The following is a 22,128-nucleotide window of genomic DNA, read 5'->3' as shown; positions in this document are numbered from 1 at the left end:
TCAGTCATCTTTGACATCTCTCTCTGCCCTCTACATCCAAGCAGTCACAAATGTGTCCGTTCTTCCCTCCCTTCCTTTCCTCTCCTTCCAGAAGTGGACTTTCTTACCTGACATCTCTACTGCAGCAATACTCTAACTAGTGGTCTCTTGCTTTCTAGTGTCTCCAATCCAATCTGTCATATACGGAGCTGCCTGCATAAATGGTACTCCTACAGATAAAGTGCAGCCCTGACTGAACAGAGCCTGTGCTGTCAGGCCAACCTAATTTAACCCACTCACCTTCAATACTTTCTGCACATATCTGAAAGCCATCATCACTTGAAATTTCAAAAACAAGTCCTTTCTTGGGCTTTTTCTCAGCAATGCTTTCCTTCCGCTTCTGTTCTTGCTGGAGCCAAAGCATCAGTGGAGAGCTAAAGTTACTTTCTTCTTCTTCCGCCGTTTTAGGTTCTGTGAGGGAGAAAATGGGGGCCAGAGTGGATGCCACAGCACACACATACTGAGTCCTTTACACATGTCATCTCTAAGCCTAACAACATTTCACAGCTGGCTTTATCATTCCCATTTACAGAAAACACACCTGAGGCTCAAAGAAGTGGAGCAGCTTGCCTGAGGTTAGAGCTAGAAAATGACAAAAACAAGAATATATACACATATTTTTACATGAAGTTATACTATCTCTCTAGTGAGTTTCTATAATCATAATCTAACCATTTTACACTAAGTAATTGCCCTCAATAGAGTCAAAGCTAAAAAATAACAATGTTTAACATGTATGAGGCATGCTTCCAGGAATTTTCTCTATTAACTTAGATAAACCTCAGAACAATCCAGTGAGGCAGGTGTCATTATTATCTTAATTTTAAAGGTGAGAAAACAGATGGAGAGAGGTCACGGAATCCAAGTTTGTACAGCTAATGTGGTAAAGCTGGGATTTCAACCTATATGGCTCCAGAGTCTGCACTCAGCCGCTACCCCTCATACTGCCCACTGACACAGAGACGTATCAATCCCCTCCAGGAATCAGCAAATAAGCAGAATGTGACTACTGCCCAAACCTTATGCCTAAGCATTTTCTCTACCTGGTTTTCTTCCAGGAATCCCCTCAATGGAAAAGGGCAAAGACTTATATCCAGAGCTCTCTAGTCTTGAAGTGACTACTTGTTTATCAATGAAATGCATTAGGACAGATGGAAGTGCTATGGAGATGTATCTGGTGTCATAACCTAAGTCTGGCTATATTATATAATAAGAATGGTTCTCGGTTTTCACTAGTGACAACTAAAGGATGAAGGCAGCTCCTTGTGACTATTTAAGCCACACTGCTGTTATCACAGAGCAGTCGAGTATTTATAGCACAGGTCTTAGTCTGCTGTCCTTTGGTCAATCACTAAGTTTTTTAAAGTTTTGACTTCTTTTTCCTTTAATCTAGAAAATCAGTAGGTGGAGAAGGAGATTTTTTTTTTTTTTAACATTTAATTATTTATTTGGCTGTGCGGGGTCTTGGTTGTGACGTGCGGGATCTTTAGTTGTGGCCTGTGAGGTCTTAGTTCCCTGACTAGATACCAACTGAACCAGGGCCCCCTGCATTGAGAGCACGGAGTCTTAACTACTGGTGAAGTCCCAAGGTGATTCTTATAGTGGTTCTGGCTTTGAAATTTTGATTCTAACATGTTACCCGCCCACATACCTGAATTTTCTTGTTCATGTGCTGGATTCTGTGTTGTCTGAATCTCAGGAAGAGCAGCCACTTGCCTACATGAAAAGAAAACCAAACAGGAGATGCAACGGCAGCGAGTTCTTCAATTCAAAGATAAAAACTGTCCACATCCACAACCTGCCATTCGGCTGTCAGTTACACCAGACATGAACCACAGGATGCTCTGTGTACAACCTGCCGAATGGCCACACCACCACACTACTGCATGATACACAATGCCAACTATCTTTAGAGAGATCCTTCCCCAAACACTGACATTAAGTTTCTGCTTTTGGAATTGTAGATTGTGTTCTTGAAATTCTTCTCATACCCTTAAGTGTCAGAAAAAAAGAAGAAAGACACTTGTTAGAAGCAGTTCTGGAGTTGCTTAAGTGAGCTAGCTGGTTTAATTAAAAACAAAAGCAGGCTGCATGAGCCAGTAATCCACACCAATTTTCACTTTTTAAAATTAAATAAATTGTGCAAACAATCCAGATGGAGATCAACAGGAGACTAGTTAAATTACTGTAGCGTCTACACAGTGGACCTGGAGGCAGTCATTAAATGAAGTGGCACAGAAATATATACACAATACATTAGGCGAAGCAAACACGTAGCGAATGGTACGTACAGCATTATTCATTTTATGTAAAAAAGGTATATACATATTCATACATACACCCTGTAAATCAATAAGCACAGAAATGTTGGCATGAATGAAAACAAACTACAAGCAATGATTACCTCTAGGCAATAAACTGGGAAGAGGGTAAGCAGGATGAATGTGGAATCTTTATCTACTATTTAAGTAATTGTTTTTTTTTTTTTACAAGCATGTATTAATTCCATTTTAAAAAAATCAATACTAATCAGGAAGGACTGTATTCTAAAATGAGGTGGACAGAGCTGAGGGTTTCATCTTAAGGAACTAAGTTTTGTACTCACGCTGCAGGCTGCCCACACTCCTTCTGTGGTGACTGTTCCACACTAGCTGTATCCTGCTGCTCAGCCTCTGCTCCTGGAGTCCTGGAACAGAATCGTTTGGATCTTTTCAGGAAAAACAAGAGTAAATATGTACCTAACATGGAGGTCAGTCTAAAGAAATGACTCTAACAGGATCACATAAAATGTATGGGCTGGGAAAACTGACCTGTGGTGATACAGGTCAGCATGTCTAACCAGCCAGTGAGGAGGCACTGATTGAAGGGAGGGCACCAGGGCCTTCTGGAACACTAGGACTATTTTATATTATGAGCGAAATGGCAGCCTTGTGGGTGCATACCTGGGTAAAAATTCACTTGTATATACTTTACATATATTTTAATGATAGTGTTTCAGAAAAGGACACCAGGAGGATCTCCAACAGGTGGTTTATGCCCTCCAGACAGGAATAATCATTGCTTAGTCTCCTAACTGAGCCTCAGCAAAAAGAAACATGAGCCAACAGCAGCACTGTTCTAAATCAGAGCAGAAAGTGATTAAAGATGTGGTTCTGTTCACGGGACAAACTGCCACGAATGGAACTGAATATCACTCTATAAGCTACCACTGTGAGAAAGAGAAAAAAAATCAAAGCCCAGAAAACCTGAGTAATGCAACTTGGGCAGAGGCGTGTCCCTCCCAGAAGACCACTTCAACAGCCTCTAAGCCAAAGCGTGAAACCCCTCGACCCCACGGAGCCGAGGTCCGCATCTCTCACCCTGTGACTGAGGTCTGGGGTGTCGTGTTGGCTTCTTGGTCTGGAATGTGTGCTTCAGAAGAACTGGTCCGCAAGTGGGAAACTTTGTGCTTCTTGCCACTCCCTTTGTCCAAAGGCAGCTGAATCCGTTTGATTTTTGGTTTGGGTTTCGTGGGCCCCGGCACTGAGGGACTCGCTGACCGCTGTCCGGAGGATGGGGAACCCCCTGGAGAGGCTGAGCTGGCTTGCATAGCTGAGGGTAAAGCCTTGTTCTGCTCCAGGCCCATGGGATTAGGAGCATCTATGGTCTGGGTAAAGCTGGATCCCTGGGACCCTGGAGCAGAATCAAGATCCCGTTGGGAAGAGAGAACCCCGGTTTTGCTGGCGAGGAGCTGGTTCACATGGTGAAGCTGATAGTGTTCTTCCGCTTCCCCAGAAGGCGAAGCAGCTGTGACACCCGCAGTCTGGGTAGAGGGGAGCACACAGATGCTGGGTGCAGCTGTCATTGCGCCCGTGGAGGGAGTCTGTGACGTCCCCAGTGGTGGAAACATTCCTGAACTTGGCGGTAAAGCCACAGGCTGGTCTTGAATCCCCAGGTTCTGCTGGCTGGCTTTGATTAGAAGATTGCTTATGGAGCCGATATCCGGGGTACCCAGCAACCTAGGGTTGGTTAATGCGACATGTCCTGGAACAGATGCGCTACTTGTGGGGGCGGTGGTAGTTTGCATGGATACAACGTTCAGGACGGAGGAACCGGAGGCCAGGCCAGACACGGGCCCTGTCGTGAGGTGGCTGGTATCCTGGCTTATGGTGGCAGTGCCTGCCGCCGGGGTAGCGGTCCCCCCCACACTCTGCGGTAACAGGGGTGCCTGTTCAAAATACATAATGCCAGATTTAGACCTTTTTATGATGTTGGGGACAGTTCGGTGAGATGAAGTATTCAGTGACCCCAAGTCTAAGAGATTGGGATGATTTGGAAGTTGGGAGGGAGTGAAGTTAATCAGTGTCATGTTGGAAACCACGTCCGAAGGGGCAATGTTGGAAGGAGTACTAGAGGGGGCAAGTTTCTTATTCTTTCGGGTCTGCAGGCGAGATATGGGTCTTTTCTTGAGTCCAGAGGATGGAGTGGCTACCGTGGTACTGAGGTCTGTCCTCTGGCTGGCTTCTGAAACCAAAAGCTGGGGGTCTGGAGAAGGCTGGACCCCGATGAGTAGGCCTGAAGGACTGCTGATGTTGGGGGGGAAGCTACTCTGAGTAGCGGCAGGGAAGGAATGTAAGTGCTGGTGATGAGGCATGGGGAGCAAGCCTTTGGCAGCAGGAGGGAACAAGGACTGAGAGGCTGGCAGGTTTGGGTTGAGTCCTGTGGTGAGGGTGAGACCACTCCCCATGGGGCCCAACACGGATGTGTTTGTCTCCATCACACTGGGTGCTGAACTTACAGATGAGGTCAGCTGGATTTTCTGGGTCACTCCATTTGGAAGGGTTTGGAGGACGTAGAGTGGCTGCATGTTCTGGTTAACAACAATGAGTTTCTCGGTGGCTGGCTTCAGGTGGGGCGGAGTGGTCTGGACAGCGGCATTGGAAATCTGAGACGGGCCAGGGCTGTCAGTGGAGTTGGGCGCGTATTTCTGATTCTGGATGGGAACAGTAGGGGAAACGGGTACCTGAAGGCCAGGGGTGCTGCTGTTTCTAGTTAAGTCCTGATTGTTGCCATGACCTTGCTCCACGGAACCACAGGGAGGGCTGGAGATGTGGTCTGCATCCATGTGACCTTGGATAAAGTGGTCGGGAGTCATGTGGCCCTCGGGACTGGGGTCTACTCCTGGACTCAGCAGGGAGGAGTCGCCTTCAGAGGAGGCTTTTTCTGTGATGGTTACTCTCTTCTCTCCTGAGTCTGAGATCACGGCTAGCCTACTGGAGTTCTGGCTAGGGACCGTGGGACTCCGGGTGGTCAGGACGGAGAGATCTGATGGCAGCTCTAAGGGCAACTCAAACTGTTCCTCCGCTGAGATGGAGGAAGAGACACTACTGTCCACAGGCTCCGTCGTCGGCAACTGCTGGGAAAACACTTCAAAAAGACCCATGTCTTTTTCACGATTGCTGTCAAGACCCAAGCCTTCACCAAGGTTGAGGAGTTCTGACGAAGAGGACTCTGGGCTCTCACCCAAAGCCTGCATGGACGGAGTATTCTTCAGGACAAAGTCCATAATGTCCGAGGGCAGGATGTTCCCACAGTCGTCACTGTTGTTGTTATCAGAATCTGACTTCAGGAGCTCAGTGTTATAGGTGTCCAGTAAGTTTTTATCTGAAGGGGTGCTTGTGTGGACCCTGCGGCTTGACTCCAACGAGCTGAGCTGAGCCTCCAAGGAATCCTGTCCCTGTGCTTTCACTCTGCTCACGGAGTGGCAGTTATCCATCTTTGGCTCATTCTTGTGGCCAACTGAGCTCTTAATGACATGTTCCTTTTCCCCAGCATCTTCAGGCCGATCCATCTTCAAGTTCTCTGTTCCGTTTTCTTTACTGTTTCTTTTTGGAATCTGGCTGCTCTTCCGAGTTGTGGCTGTGACGCTGGTATCGCTCTCTGTCCCATCGTCAATGCCATCCAACTGTGAGATTTTTGGAAGATCACACTGTTCTTCCTCCCGAAATAAATTATGCGGTGTCAGCCGTTCCTCTCCACCTGAAGAAATCACTGTCCTAGAGAAGTTGTAATAGTATAAGTCGTCTTCGTCTGAAGTACTCAGGTCGTCCGCCCCGTCTACCTGTCCTTCGGCGGACCTCTTGCCTCGCTTCTTCCCAGTTGAGCTGCTGTAAAATGGAATGTCTTCTTCGCCATAGGACCTTACTCCATAGAGTGGGGTGAGCCCAAAGAACATGTTAGAGCGTGCCCGGGCACTGCGACGGGGGTATCTCCTCTTGAAAGAGCCATCTTCCTGAGGTTTGGGGCCATCTGGAAGCATCAGGTTTCTGTCCTGTACTGGAAGATTCTGATAGTTGTTACTTTGAGAATCCTGGGATGAGGTATTACTGGGGCTTGGTTGGGCCGCAGGACCATCTCCTGGGCTTTCTGAGGCGGAAACCGGTTCTGTTGGAGACACAGACTCTATCTGCAAAGGGGAAACGGGACTACTTTCTTTCAGGGTGTTCTTGGACTGACCCTCACTCTCCATTTTTAGAGGTGTCAGTGTTACTTTAACTGTGCGTTTCCGGGGCGTCTGTAATTCCTTTGCAGACCCTTCCACTTGCATGGATGGAGCTTTGGGGACTCCTGGAATAGGATGGACTTTGTCCCCAATCTTCTCAGAAGACACATTATTACATGATCGTTGCCCCACGAAATCAGGAGTCAACACTTCATCAACAAACTCTGGCTTTAGATGTCCTTCCTCACCGGTTGCCACCTGACCAGGTTCCAAGAAAGGTTTACTGGAATGCTTTTCTTTGAAAGTTTCTTTACAAGATTTCTTCCCTTTCTGTCTCCTATCTCTGGAGCTGGCTCCCACGTGCTCATTGATAATGGATGATCTGCTGCTCACTCCAGACAGCTTCAAGGTTTTGACTTCAGCATCTTCATCGGGATTGGGGTTTGCTGACTGGTTGCCATTTGTCTGTTGGTCTCGCTCGTTTCTCTGCCCTCTCAAATGGAGTGGTGGGAAGGGGAGGCCCTCTTTAGAAGAAAATGGCACTGAAGAAAGGTCAGCAAAAGTGCCCATTTTATTAACATTTAATTCTCCAGCTGTTGCATTATGAACCTGTGGGGCCAGTTTTGGAATGCCAGGGTAACCAACATTATGGGCCGATCCCTCTGAGTTCTTGGAACTCGGCATTTTGGTCTTCTCTCCCTTCAAAGAGGAGCTCTTGGATGTCAAGTCTGAAGCACTGGAATGCTTCATTTCTAAAGATGAAGAGCCATCCAAGTGACTGGTTTTAGCGCCCACAGTAACCGCTGTCCTTTGCAAATTTGAAGAGGTGGGAGTGTTCTGCCCTAAATTAGCATTAGAATTCAGTGGCCCTAAGACATGATCGACCGCTTTGGCACTTGACTCCAGATCCGCAGTGGCCCCTGTGGTGGAGACAGAGGAGACACTGTTCCTGGAGTAAGTGCTCCCAGTTCTCATCGGAGACATTATCCGGAGCTTAGACCGCTGGGGTGACAAGGAAGAAGTACTGTGACGCCTGGAGCCAATGCTTCGAAGTCCAGAGGAGAGTAAAGGGTCACCCACTGTGACTATTTCATGAGTGGTTGGGGTAGGGCTTCCTAAATGAAAGAGAAAAAGTAACAAAATCTATTACAGATAGGATAAATGTGTTGTAGTCTCTGGTTTCAATGACTTGGCTATGTATGTTAACAAGTAACAGAAAATCAACATTTTCAATTGGCAAACGTCATTAAGATAAAGTTGCCTGAAAGAATTACAAACTAATCTTGAGCTGACCTTGTTGGGTTGAGTAGGTCAGTGAAGTCCTTTACCTGCAGAAGGCAGTGGTCGACAGCCAGGAGATCTCTGCGTTGGAGAATAGCTGGGTGTTCGAATCCTAGGGACCTTTGAGATGACGTGATAGAAACAGGAACCAGAGGTTTGGGAATGAGGAGGTCGATCTGGTGATGGAGGACTTACAATTTCTGCTGTGTTTTGACTTTCCTTGGGTGAAGTTTCTGTGGCAAGAAATAAAAACTCTTACTAAAAAAGTTTAATTAAAAAATATAGGTGACAGGCTGCGCAACAGGTTTGCTGTCGGCAGCCTGACGAGGAAGCAGGCGCCGCGGTGGCGGCGGCTGCCGAGCAGGTCTCTCGGCATCCGCCCGTGCCCGCGCCGCTGGTGCTGAGGGGTGCAGGGTCGCGCTAATTAAAAAAAAAAAAAAAAAAAAAAAAAATCAAACAAATGAGCCAAGAAAAATCCAACTATCAGATAAATACCAAAACAGAAACAAATGCCACCTTACAAAGCAATGCCTTTTCCCTACCCTTCAATCACAGTATTCCTCCAAATCAAATTCAACTCCCAACTTTTTTGCAAACAAAATGAAAAGACAATCCTCAGAATGGGAGAAAATATTTCCAAATGAAGCAAGGCATTCATCTCCAAAATACACAAACAGTTCATGCTGCTCAGTATCAAAACAAACAAACAATGAAAAAATGGGCAGAAGACCTCAACAGGCATTTCTCCAAAGAAGACATACAGATGGCAAACACACACATGAAAAGATGCTCAACATCACTAACCATCAGAGAAATTCAAATCAAAACTACAATGAGATATCACCTCACACTGGTCATAAGAGCCATCATCAAAAAATCTACAAACAATAAATGCTGGAGAGGATATGGAGAAAAGGGAACATTCCTACACTGTTGGTAGGAATATAAATTGGTACAGCCGTGATGGAGAACAGTACAGAGGTTCCTCAAAGAAACAAAAAACAGAACTATCATATGACCCAGTAATCCCACTCCTGGGCATATACCTGATAAAGACCATAATTCAAAAAGATACATGCACCAGTGTTCATTAAAGCACTATTTACAACAGTCAGGATACGGAAGCCACCTAAGTATCCACCAACAGACGAACGGATAAAGAAGATATAGTACTTATATACAATGGGACATTACTCAGCCATTAAAATGGGATGAAACATTACCACTTACAGAGACATGGATAGACCTAGAGACCCTCATACAAAGTGAAGTAAATCAGAAAGAGAAAAACAAATACTGTATCACTTGTATGTGGAATCTAGAAAAATGGTACAAATAAATTTATTTGCAAAGCAGAAATAGAGACACAGAGGTAGAGAACAAACCAAAGGGGGAAGGGCATGGGATGAACTGGGAAATTGGGATTGACATATATATACTACTATATATAAGAGAGATAACTAATAAAAACCTACTGTATAACACAGGAACTCTACTTAATGCTCTGTGGTGATCTAAATAGGAAGGAAATCTAAAAAAAGATGGGGGATATATGTATACCTATAACTGATTTCACTTTCATGTATGGCAGAAACTAATACAATATTATAAAGCAACTACATTCCAATAAAACATTTTTTAAAGAGTAACCTGCAAAAGATGGTGGACTGTGAGCGATGGTCCTGTTTTCATCATGTTCAACAGTGCTGTTGATATCTGGCTCTACCACTGGAGGACGGCATTCAACGATCTTGCACGTGTACACACAGCGCTTGCGGGCATCCGTGGTGCTCCAGTACACCCGAGAACACCTGCACGCAGATGGTGCCGATCACCGTCAGTGAGAGGACAGAAGCAGATACTGAGTCTGTCAAAACCTCTACTCAGCCAAGGTTCCCTGGCCTCCTTGAGTTACAAAATTTAGCTTTCTTTCATGGATTCTTATTAGAGAGTCCCCTAGTTAGCGTTTTCTGAGTTTTTTTAAGTTCTTGATTTTTTTCCTGGCCCCTTGAAAACAGCATCAAATCTTTTATTGTGTTGTAAGCAGGGGAAAAATTAGTAAAATATCCTAAAATGCAAAGAAAAAAACCCACTAACTATTACAAGACATAGTTATGGGCCTTTAGGAAGGGATAACTGGCCCACAATGTATACAAAGTGAGGAAAGATCACACCTGATATGTTTCCTTTGCAAAAAAAGTCCCATAACACAAGAGAAATGTAACTGCTTTAAATCAGCTAGATGCTGGTGGACCCTAGTGCTTTACACAAAGGGCTGTCAGCTAGATGTGGAGGAGACAGTGTTGCCAGAACGGAAATGCAGAATAAACTGGCATATATATAGGAAAAATGAGACTCCAAAGCAGAAGAGAGAGAAAGGAATTTTAAATTTATAATGCCAGTTTGCTAGAAGTTTAAACAATTTGCTGCCTATGGGAGATTATAAATTCTTCCTGGAGAATCTGATCGTTATCGTGGGGGTTTATAGTTTCAGAAGGACCGATAAAATGTAAAATGTAAAAGGAGGACAGACGCATAAGATGTTTGATGCCTGACAACAAACTGGACTTATGAACTGAAGTGAATGGAATTTAGTGGATTCTTAAAAAAGACTGACCTGGTGTTTTTTAGGTTTTCTTTGGAAATGATTCTGAAATGTCAACAATTCTTTCCTTCTACAATTGGATCTAGCTGACATAAAACGATACCTGAGCCTCAATCTACGAGATGTTGCAAAACAAAAAAAAAAGCAATTACTTAAAAGCTGCTAACAAGTATGGCTCTGCATCAAATGACCCACTCACTGCCTCAGGGTGTTCATGTGGTAGGGCTGCTGTCTTCTCTCCACAGAGTTACTTACTGATATCCAATAGGAAAGAGCTTATCCTCACAGTCAGAGAGATCATTCAGAATCCCTAAGCAGTCAATTGTCATGGAGCCTGAGTAAGGAAAGAAGAACTGATTAGAGGTGACTATGAGAAGGCTCACTTTGTAACTGAAGACTTAGGTACCTCAGGGATACAGCCAGCCTCCCTAGCAACCAAGGCCCATGTCCTACCAATCATCATGTGGATATTTTCCGGTTCTAATCCATTGAGAAACTTCCTTCTCAAGCTGATTCCTTCAAAGTCCACAAAAACTCTTCTAAAAACTTCAAATCCATTCTCAGGAACCACCTTAAATGAAAGGCCAGGGTAGCTGTTAGGCTCTCCCTTACTATTCTCGGGATATTGACTCAGCAGGAAAGACAAGGCGTATCTCTAAATCACTCTTCTGTTTCCCTAGCAGGGCCTTTGATAATTGTCCCAAGAGGAGGTGATTCTAGGAGCACCTAGTAGGAAGGTGTAATACAGCTCACCACCTTGCTATTAATACCTTCAGCCTCTTTTCCCAGGTAATTCAGAAAGCAACTAAAGCTCACCTCGCCTTTGATCAAATCCCGATGTCGCTGACAATACACTTTTTTATCATCCAGAAACACACAGTTCTTGGCTCGGGAACACATGAAGTGATAGTTGCTGGTGCAGGATGTGAGGCAGCAACCCACAGTGGCTCCTGGCTTTTGGCAGAATTCACATCTCTAACAACCCAAAAAGAACAGAGTCTGAGTCAGACTTTCAGATGTTTTAGCCATTCTCCATCTTCTCTACAGAGTCACCCCATTTTGGGTTTCCCACAGTTCATTGTTATTGTAATCTGCTGAATTACAGAGAAGTGGTATGAGCCATAAAGACTCCTCCACAAATCCTTTCTTTCCCACAGCCCATGGGGCCTAGAATGATTAAATTTAAATATGATGATTTACTTTAGAACTTGGATCAAAACAGGTTTTCCTAAGATGCACAACTGATTCTGAGAAAACGAAACTTTGAACATCATTGTTAAAAAAATCATCTTGGAAGAAAGCTATTATATCCAAAAGAACTTAGTTCTAGAACGATTATACTAGTCAGAAACATGGTGGTTGTTAATTAGTAGGCTTAATTGATGAATTTATATGATGCAAAGATTTTCTTCAGCCAGGCTGTATGTTGCCACTTCATTCTGTCACAATCACAAACTGGGCTCCTCTCCAGGGAAGACTTTTGCTCTGTGCTCTCCACATATTTCACTTACGTTTCTTATGCATGTGCTATTTTTGTTGCTTTCTGATAATCCTTCATTTTCTCCCCTCCTTCAAAACACAGCTTTAAAAATTCTACTCCTTCATGGCCTTTTCTGATTACTCTCAGCTGCTACTAATCATTTTCTACAGCCCTTCTTTGTATATGTACTTTATGGGTTTATCCTAAGGAGCCTCAGAGTGCTGATTCAACTGGAACCTTTGAGGTCATTTTGTCTAAACCACTTAAATGGATACCTTTCCTGAGCATCTGAATTATCTCTCTAACCAGATAAGACTATTTCCTATTTCTTTTGCACCCATCCTCCAAGGGTCAGAATAGCAATCTGCCTACAATGCCCACCAATATTTGCTGCTGGCTAAACCATTCTGAAGGAACCAAGAGAAACATCAGCAAGGCAGCACTGAGCCTCAGAAAGAACATCTGGAAACTGAAAGGGAGTCTTTTCCATGACATTCACCCACAAGTTCTTACCAGCTGCTTGCCCCTGATCACAGCCATATGCACATTCTTTAGTGATCCATCATCATCTTCAAACACTTCTGCTGACCACAAAGCACAATTTACATGTGTCCATTCGTTTTGGCCAATGTAAAGCAAACGGCCGGCATCCTGTGAAACAAAGAGATTTCCATTTTTCTTTAAAGAATGTAACATCAAATAGGGTTTTCCTTGGTATTGGCTTTACCTGAGTCAGGCTAACTTCAGTAAATCAATTCAAATTTTTTAACTCAGGGGTGCAAACAAAAATCACAATTAGAAGTTTCTTTCTTTTCACTTTTCAACTCTTTACCTTTTCCATAGACTGGAAATATTTTATAAACATAAACAATTAAAAAATAAGCAATGTGTTAAGTTTATAGAAGTGCCCACTGACTTCTTTAAAAACCATTTTTCAAAGCCAGTTCTTTCAGCTTGCATTAAAAATGTTTTTTTTAAAAAATTATAAGCTTACTATGTGCCAGGCAGGCCCTACAAAAGGCTTTACATACATTATTTCCTTTAATCTTCATAACCATTCTGAGGTAAGAATTACTATCCTTATTTAAAAAATGAAACTGAGGGTCAGAGGTTAAGCTCCTTGCCAAGGTCAACAAGTAGGCGGCCAAGCACAGAAGTGAATCCAGGCAATCTGTCAGAACTAGGAATCTTAGCCACACTGCTAACTACATTAGACACAGCTATTTAATGTGCAACTTCTATTTTATTGACTCTCATAAAAGTCTTTTTTGAGAAACTGCCTATAGACATTTATGAGAAATCAGCATAGTAATATAAGGTAAGTCATCTTTTAAATCAACTAAATCAGCTATAGAAAAAAATCCCAAGTACCACAGACTAAGTGACAAATATTCATTTTATTCATTAAATAAAAAGTCTAAACTGGTCACCAAGTGTAGACAGAAATAGTTCATCATGGGTTAGTCTGTTAAGCACAACTCCGTGCACCCAGGTACTTACATTAGCACTGTCGTCACCATACATCAAACACAATGCACACTGTCTATTATCTTCTATGCCTGGGGGTGGGTTCAGTTCCGGACTATCTTCTCGACTCCTATCAGTACCTTGGAACCCAAAAGACATCCAGTTAAAACTGTTAACACCATGTCTGATTACCAGTAAAAAAGAAAACAATATAGCTTACATAGTCTATAGCCTATAAAACACTTTCAAAGTAATGCTATCTTACCATCTGCTTTGTTACATTGCAACAGAAACGAATACAATGAATACATTGTAACAAAAATTGATACTTGTATCAATTGTTTGGTAACATTCCAAGTGAAACAAAAATGATTTCATTACATTTAAGGATCACCTGAAAGTTTTCCAGTATGGAATTACATTAAATTTAGATTCACAAAGTCAATCATTTGCACTTAGAAATGGATAACATGTCTTCATTTGGTGTCTTACTCAAAATTGGTGGTGTAGGAGGATGCAGAGGAGTTGGTGAGTCTGGTTCTCCAGGCCCTTTAGGTTTGGGAGCTGGAATGATTTTCTTCATTAAAGGAGGCTGCTCAGTGTGGCTGTTTTCCTCTCGCTCCTGCCACTGAGCATAATTATGGTCAAGTGAAGGTGGAAGCACTGCGTTTGGTAACATCCCACTGCTGGAAACAATCGATTCAACAAGTATTTATTGAACTCCTACAGATACCCAAAACTGAACAAAACAGTTAAATTCTTGATATCATCAGGTCTTGAGCCTGTGCAGTACATAAGAACAAATCATAGAATTTGAAAACTGCCTACACAGGACTTTATTATTTTTAAAAATAAAATCCTGATGTATTGTGATTCTTCGTTAAACTTCTAGAAACAAATGATAACCCTAAAAATCAAAAGGATTTACTGGAATAAATAAAAGTTTAAGGTTAAATATGGAGAATCAGAAACTGTTGAGAGCATCATTCGAAGTAAATAAAATAGAACGTCGTTACAATTAGCTCTATCACTAGGATATATATAAATATATAGAACATGTACTGTACATATGCCACAAGTTCCCTAAAATATAACAAATACATAAAGAATAAAAGGGCAACAGATTACAATAAACAGTAAATGTTGTCTCTAAACCAGCAATAAAAAGGCATTGCTTTTTAATCTTCAATAATAAAACCGAGTCTAAAATAAAACCTCAATATAAAAATTTAAGAAAATTCAGATTTCTGATGAGGAGGAAAAAAAGTAATAACTGAATTTACTCACTTGCTTGATACTTTATTTGGCTCCCAAAATCTGGACTTTTTGACACTGAACCATGGAAAAACACGTTCCATTTGCTAACAGAGAAATAAAACAAAATGTAAGCATGTGACCATTCATTTGGAAAGCCCATAAATCTAACAACTTCACACCAGCTTCTCTGTTGATATAAGGATGATTTCAGGCCACAGCAAGATAAAGTCCATCCTCTCTGGGACCTCACCAATCTCCTCCCAAAAAATCAGAGGAACTAATTAAACCAAAATAATTTATACACATGGCAAAGCAAAACACAGAGACAAGAACAAGTCTGTTCTGTTCCTGGGGTAACAATTCACAGATTAAGTGTCAAAGACATGAACTATTAACATCATTCACCCGAATAAAGAAGGACTTGACCATGCTGTTGGCTTTTTTAATCTCTGGCTGCCCTCCATCTGAATTAATGGCTGCTTGAATGATCTTCACGATATCGTCGCTGAACTCCAACTGTATACAAAAACAAAGTATTAATTATTCACAGAATAGTGTGCTCTCAGAATCACTTCCTTTTCCCTCCTAACTCATCCAGCAAAGAGATCCAACAGAAAACGGACACCCTAATTTAATATGGTATCGTTTCTCTTTAGTGGAGGCCTCTGGGATTTAGTTCATAGTTAACTTGCAGCAATCAGGAGATGCCAGACTAATAAGGCAAGAATGCAAATAAGTTAGCTGTATAATGGTAAGTTATTCACACTGGGCCATGATTTTTCACTTAGACTGAAATGAATAAACAAATGAATGATGGATATGAGACAACAGACGATCATTTCCTACACATTCTTTAAACCATAAAATTAAAAGACTTCTATCTTCAAATAAACATCCAATGTAAAAAGACACATTATTCAGGTGTATCTCACAAGAGGCAAACCCGTTACCTCCACATTAGCATTTCTGCATAAACAGTTTTAATATAAAAATAACTTTAAAAGAACTCAGATGAAAGTCAAATAAAAAGACAATACCCTCTCTATCATAACCCATCTTCCAAAACACAGAACTAAAAAACACAGGTATTTTTATTTTTTAATGCTAATAAATTGTCTTTTAGTGCTAACATCCAGCCTCACCTCTAGAAAGACTCAAGGAAGCTAAACTGGCACTGGAAATGTGGGTAGTTTGCTGTATAGACATACCACAGATGTGTAGTTCCCTTGGTCCATTTTCCTCTTGACTCCTTCCAGATCTAAAGGCTGTTGATCTTCCTGTTTGCTGACCTCAGTGAGCACTGGTGGATCAGGTCCTTCTGGGGAGCTACGGGAAGGTATACTCTCCTCTGTCTCAGGATTTAAGTCCGGAGGTTTGGCAGCCTGTTGTCAGGAAATATGTTTATTTTATCTAACACTGAAAATGAGGTATACCCATGGAAATTCTATTTTAAAAATGAATAGAGACTGGGAAAGCAAAGACATACTTTGCTGACAAAGGTCCGTATAGTCAAAGCTATGGTTTTTCCAGTATTCATGTACGGATCTGAGAGGTGAACCCACAAAGCAGGGAGAGCACCGAAGAACTGATGCTTTTGACTTGTGGTGCCGGGTAAGACTCTTCAAAGTCCCTCAGACAGCAAGGAGATCAAACCAGTCAATCCTAAAGGAATCAACCCTGAATATTCATTGGAGGACTGATGCTGAAGCTCGAATACTTTGGCCACCTGATGTGAAAAGTTGACTCATCGGAAAAGACCCTGACTCTGGGAGATTGAAGGCCAAAGGAGAAGGAGGTGGCAGAGGGCAAGATGGTTAGATAGCATCCACTGACTCAATGGACATGAATTTGAGCAAACTCCAGGAGACAGTGAAGGACAGAGAAGCCAGGTATGCTGCAGTCCATGGGGTGGCAAAGAGTCAGACACGATTTAGCAGTTGAACACCAACTGGATGATGCATATTATAAAAACCCAAAGAACTTGAAAGTAATCAGAGATTTCTCAAACAATAGAAAAGGAAAGTTAAAATGAGCCAGCTATCTAATAGCTTGGCTAGGCTAACTTAGGGGCTTTGGCTTGGTAACTCCCAACCTAGTATGAAGAAACAGAAACCGTCTAATTCCTTTTGAGTAAGACAGCAACTAACTTCCTATTTAAAAAATAGACTTTATTAAAAGATAAAGCAGGATTTCCCTGGTGGCTTGGTGGTAAAGAATCCACCTGCCAATGCAGGAGACACGGGTTCAATCCATGGACTGGGAAGATCCTACACGCCATGCAGCAACTAAGCCTATGCGCAACTACTCAGCCTGCGTTCTAGAATGGAAAGCCACGACTACTGAGCCCACGTGCTGCAGCTACCGAAACCTGCCCGCTTAGAAGCACAGCCCGTGCGCCACCATAAGAGAAGCCAATTCAATGAGAGGCCTGTGCATCGCAACTAGTGAGCAGCCCCTGTTTGCTACAATCACAGAAAAGCCCATGAAGCAGTAAAGACCTAGCAGAGCCAACAATAAATAAATACATAAAATTATTTTTAAGAAAGAGAGAGCAGCGGCTTAGCTCTGAGTTAAAGTTAGCTATGTGGTTCTTCCAACGTTATACCTGTGTTCCCAATGACAAATTTATGTATAATTCATGACTTGAATGGACAAAACGTACTGATTTTCAAATTGTGTCCTGAGGAGACCTGGAACTGTCCAGGGCCTCTGGCCCCACTACCACCCTCGTAGATCAGGCCACCACCCTGCTCCCTCTAACCTAAAGCACTATATCTTGCCTTCCAACCATGGCTCCCACCTCTAGGCTCAGTCCTCACCAATCATCCGTCTCACTCAAGTCATTGTTACAGGTTTTTTTTTTTCTCCCCTAAAAAGCAACCTAGACAGCATATTAAAAAGCAGAGACATTACTTTGCCAACAAAGGTCCATCTAGTCAAAGCTATGGTTTTTCCAGTAGTTATGTATGGATGTGAGAGTTGGACTATAAAGAAAGCTGAGCGCTGAAGAAATGATGCTTTTGAACTGTGGTGTTGGAGAAGACTCTTGAGAGGCCCTTGGACTGCAAGGAGATCCAACCAGTCCATCCCAAAGGAAATCAGTCCTGAATATTCATTGGAAGGACTGATGCTGAAGCTGAAACTCCAATACTTCGGCCACCTCATGAAAAGAACTGACTCATCTGAAAAGACCCTGATGCTGGGCAAGATTGAAGGCAGGAGAAAGGGGCGATAGAGGATGAGATGGTTGGATGGCCATCACCGACTCAACGGACATGAGTTTGAGTGAATTCCGGGAGTTGGTGTCATAGAGAGTCAGTCACGGCTGAGCAACTTAATTGAACTGAACTGAACTGAAAAAGTAATTCTCATCAGGTTACTCTTTTGAGTGAAGTTCTTCATTGACTCCCCATAGCCTTCAGAATACAAAGTTCAGATTTCGTATTACAACAGCAAGACTTCTGAAAGAGATGTGGCCCCTTTCTTCCTTTTACCCCAGAGAAGCATTTCACTCTTGGTGCTGAAGTTTTTCTTACTGGCCTAAGGCCAAAACAAGGAACTCTACAAATCTAAATGAAGAATGAAGCAAACGAAAACAAATTAAGAAGCACACAGGCACAAAAACCAACACATTCCACGATGAGGTAAGAAAGACCAAAGAACAAGTTCTCAGGATACAGAACGACACCTGGGCCTACCTGTCGGTAGCGCAGCAGGTGGCTGGTGGTCCGAGAGTTCAACAAGGCTGTCAGTACTTGCTTCAGCGAGATCTGGAGCTCTTTCTCAAGGGCCAGTCGCCACTCCGCAGGGTGCCGCTCTGTGCAGTTCACACACGTGTAGGCCACACTCTCTGGCAGATTAGACAGAATCTCATACATCTCATCTGGGGAGACAAAAACCTACAGTGACAAGGTGCTCTCAGAGTGGAAGAGAGGGAAAAGAGGAAGTTATTCCACTGAACTTAACATCGGGCTATATGTTAGAAACGTTATTAAGTCTCTCACACCCCCGAAGAACTCATACATACTGATCTCCAAAGGGACAGTATTACCACTAACTCAGGATTCAGCTATTGGAGAGCCAACAGGTTATGGTATCCACAAAGGACAACGTTTAAGTATTTTAAAGAACGTGTTCAAGGTAAATGAGCACAATGTAATATAATGATCTTGTTTTAGAGACCAAAAAATAAACTTAAAAGACTTCAAGTTAACACCACTACTGTAATGTTATGTCTATGGTACTTTGGGGCTACTAGCGCAGTGTACCAAGAAAGAAGGAAATGGTAATAAAAAGACTCCAACCTTCTGTACCTGAAAGATTCTCACATTTGGAATGGACCCATCGATCACATTTCCCACATTGCATCATCTTACTCTCATAGTCATCATCATCATAACACTTATCACAGAGAGGGCAGAAGTTTCCTGAAAGCAAAGCACAGTTTTCAGCAGGGCTTTGGTTCACACACCAATGCCTCTAACGCCCTTGACTAACATATGGCCAATCTGATCTAAAATGTAAGCCACCACAGTCTGCTTCTGAAACTACTTACAAATGCCAGCCTGCATCTACCATGAAATGTTCACACGTGTGTAAAGCGTCAGGATTATTCTGAGCTCACAGAATATTCCACTAGTTCTCTTCTTTAGACCCATTTTTAAAGGTCACAAGGTAGCTTTTATAGATAACAGAACAGAAAAAGAATGGAAGACAGAACTTTCTCTCTTAAACATTCCAAAGAAATGTTTAAATTTTTTAAAAAAGAGGAGAAGGTAACGGGAGTAAAAGACACAATTTACACTTCTCCCTTATTCCTCGTGCTTTTACATTAGAGTTTAGAGCAGTGCTTCCTAAAATTCGGAAAAGTATACGATCTTCATCAGCTTATCTGTGTATCACCTATTATTTTTTACTTAACATACAACGTTGATTTGCTTAATTTAAGTAACTTCAATAGTGAACTTTATATCATTATTATCCTAAGTCAGTTTAATGTATTGGCTATAATCTTTTTCTAATACAACTGTTAAAATCCTGGACTCAGTATCACCTACAATCACTTCTGAAACAATCAAATGTACATTTATCTCACTTTGGGAAGTAATGCTTTAGAGCATTTCTTTGTGGTGAGTTACTATAAACAGTCCCCTTTGCAGCCAATTAAGCAGACTGTGCTCTTCTCCCCATGGGGGCCCAGGGTGCAATGGTTGCACACAGCAGCCTCCTTGGTAGTGTAGGCAGTCTGTTACCCATACAGGTTGCCCTAAAGGATCTTAGAGACAGCCCTTTCCAGTGGACCTTCTTGACTGGCATGTTCCCAATCCATGCTCCAGACAACTGTATCAGGAGCCTCTGGAGAGCCCCAAGGCACAGTGCCCAGGGTCCACATTGGCCAATTATAATGTCCATCTGCACCAAGCTGCAGAACAAGGAGCCTGTGATTGAGGCCCTCTGCAGGGCCAAGTTCAAGTTCCCTGGCTGCCAGAAGAGCCACATCTCTAAGAAGCAGGGACTTATTGAGTGTTACAGGGATGAATTTGAAAGCATGGTTTCAAATGTTTTTCTGTTTCTCTACTGAACGGCTCTTCTTCCTCAAAAGCAGCTTATCCCAGATGGCTGTGGGGTGGGGTGGGGTGGGGGAATCAACTATATCCCTAATTGTGGCCCCTTGGATAAATGGCGAGTCTCACATGCATGACAGCCTTGGTGGTGTCCCATCCTTACTCATGCCCACCAATAAATCCAACTTTCCTGTCAAAAAAAAAAATCTCCTTAATTCACGCCCTGAAAGATAAGAAAACCTTTCTAGTTGCTACAATTCTGTGTGTAAAGAAAAGAGCAAGACCAGGAACTCAGGAAATGTGTCTAAATGGCATCCTTGACAAGAATGGTCCTTCCACTGCAGTGTCCACTTCACCTCCCAAACACTAAGAACAACCTCTAAAAGTTGACAAAGCTAGCTTTTCTGAGTTACCTTTAGCAAAAAGTTTGGCACAATCATGGCACAGTGAGAAATCGTGAGACCACTGTGCATCCCACCCTTTGCCGGGAGTCGTGGATCCACAGCTCTTGCAGCGAACACACTTGGTACAGATCTGGAAGAGATGGAAAGTCAATTCGAACTTCTTATTTTTAATACCTCTTCTTATCTAAGAAGATCTTAAAGAAATCCGTTTCCAGAGCTGGCTTCCCAACTGGCACGGCTCCTCTTCCCTCAAGCAGGATATTCCTCTTACAACTGGTGCAAGCCCCACAGCCCAGCCCCAAGACGGTCCTTAAGAGTCCACACTGTGCGTACTCACCCAGACCTTCTTTTTCTTTGTGGGTTTGGTGGGGTAATTTGGTCCCAGGCACTCAGGGTGATAGCTGTTTCGGCACTTGTTACACTCCAGCAGCTGCTGTAGGAAAATAAGAGAGCAAAACAGTGGATGTCATCTCACCTCCAGTGACCACCTGCCACTTAGTACCCCATTTCATCCTTCTCAGGTAAATCTAGCATATCACTCTAACAGTTTAAACTTCCTCATAAATTACTCTCAAGGCACAGAGATTCATTTCCTGTCAAAGGTACTCAGTGATAAACATGTTGATGAAGCAGGTTTGAGGATTTTATCCAATACCACATTTTCTGCTGTATTGATGGCAACTGATTACACTGGGTTAAATAGTCAAACCAGACTAAGCCAACAGAGAAAAAATATAGATACAAAATTCTAAATTAAAAGGCAGAAATGAAGATAGAGAGTAATACGCTACGTGACGCCCTCACCGAGCTTTGTACCTTTGTAGCCTGATGCTGCCTCCCACAAACATGACAGAACTTGCAGCGGCGACAACACCAGTTTTCCAGCTGGTCCTCCAGAGGGCGCTCGTTCTCCTCCAAACAGAACTTGTGGAAGGGCTCACAACAGACTTGGCAATACACAAACTAGGGTAAGACAGGAGCACAGAGGTCATCAAATACCATGCAGAAATATCAACCAAATCCTACCTGCTTATTTTGACCTTTAGAAGTCCAGTAGTATATACTTTTTGTTCAATATGTTCACTAAGCAGTGATTATGTTAAAACAAAAGCAGAATACTGGGAACTGCAGGAGTTTCAGAGGACTAAAGCAGTAATAATAAAATTATAAAATAACTAAGTGGGGACTTCCCCGGCGGTCCAGTGGCTAAGACTCCGCACTTGCAAGGCAGGGGGCCCAGGTTCCATCCTTGGTCAGGGAACTAGATTCCACATGCCTCAACTAAAAAATCCTGCATGCTGTAACTAACACCCAGTGCAGCTAAATAAATAAATATTCTTAAATAAAATAAAATAATTAAATAGATACATAATCTAAAAATTTAATAGAATGTGCTAAGTATCATAAAAGAAGTTATCAATAAAGCACTAAGGCAATGTAAAAGCCTGTGGTACGGGGAAATAGGGAGGGTTTTAAAGGTTTTCTACAACCTTCTAAACAACTGTAAGTTCTGGTTTGTCCTTCCCATCGCTTATTTTAGAAACATGTTA

The 22,128-nt window shown here is 42.6% G+C and overlaps 1 protein-coding gene and 1 non-coding gene across 2 annotated transcripts in view; one reads left to right on the top strand and one right to left on the bottom strand.

The window, feature by feature from the left end:
- The window catches only part of KMT2A (lysine methyltransferase 2A), a 76,505-nt gene that overhangs the window by 12,342 nt on the left and 42,035 nt on the right, over window positions 1-22,128 (bottom strand). The window contains exons 12-31 of the mRNA XM_052652386.1: window positions 21,395-21,541; window positions 20,916-21,011; window positions 20,588-20,708; window positions 18,924-19,037; window positions 18,309-18,493; window positions 15,819-15,992; window positions 15,016-15,126; window positions 14,641-14,714; window positions 13,846-14,039; window positions 13,387-13,493; window positions 12,400-12,537; window positions 11,223-11,381; window positions 10,860-10,977; window positions 10,662-10,740; window positions 9,452-9,612; window positions 7,849-8,034; window positions 3,399-7,635; window positions 2,645-2,725; window positions 1,691-1,755; window positions 280-450 (exon numbers count right to left, since the gene is read on the bottom strand). Of these exons, the coding sequence (XP_052508346.1) occupies window positions 280-450; window positions 1,691-1,755; window positions 2,645-2,725; window positions 3,399-7,635; window positions 7,849-8,034; window positions 9,452-9,612; window positions 10,662-10,740; window positions 10,860-10,977; window positions 11,223-11,381; window positions 12,400-12,537; window positions 13,387-13,493; window positions 13,846-14,039; window positions 14,641-14,714; window positions 15,016-15,126; window positions 15,819-15,992; window positions 18,309-18,493; window positions 18,924-19,037; window positions 20,588-20,708; window positions 20,916-21,011; window positions 21,395-21,541 (6,718 nt within the window). The remainder of the gene's footprint in view (window positions 1-279; window positions 451-1,690; window positions 1,756-2,644; window positions 2,726-3,398; window positions 7,636-7,848; window positions 8,035-9,451; window positions 9,613-10,661; window positions 10,741-10,859; window positions 10,978-11,222; window positions 11,382-12,399; window positions 12,538-13,386; window positions 13,494-13,845; window positions 14,040-14,640; window positions 14,715-15,015; window positions 15,127-15,818; window positions 15,993-18,308; window positions 18,494-18,923; window positions 19,038-20,587; window positions 20,709-20,915; window positions 21,012-21,394; window positions 21,542-22,128) is intronic.
- LOC128061072 (small nucleolar RNA SNORA70) lies at window positions 19,764-19,898 on the top strand. Its single transcript, XR_008200688.1, has one exon. It is a non-coding gene; the product is annotated as a small nucleolar RNA SNORA70 (small nucleolar RNA).

This window comes from Budorcas taxicolor, chromosome 15 (assembly GCF_023091745.1).
Source record: "Budorcas taxicolor isolate Tak-1 chromosome 15, Takin1.1, whole genome shotgun sequence".
Taxonomy (NCBI): domain Eukaryota; kingdom Metazoa; phylum Chordata; class Mammalia; order Artiodactyla; family Bovidae; genus Budorcas; species Budorcas taxicolor.
Note: the sequence above shows the minus strand (reverse complement) of the source record. Positions and strands in the feature narration are given on the sequence as shown.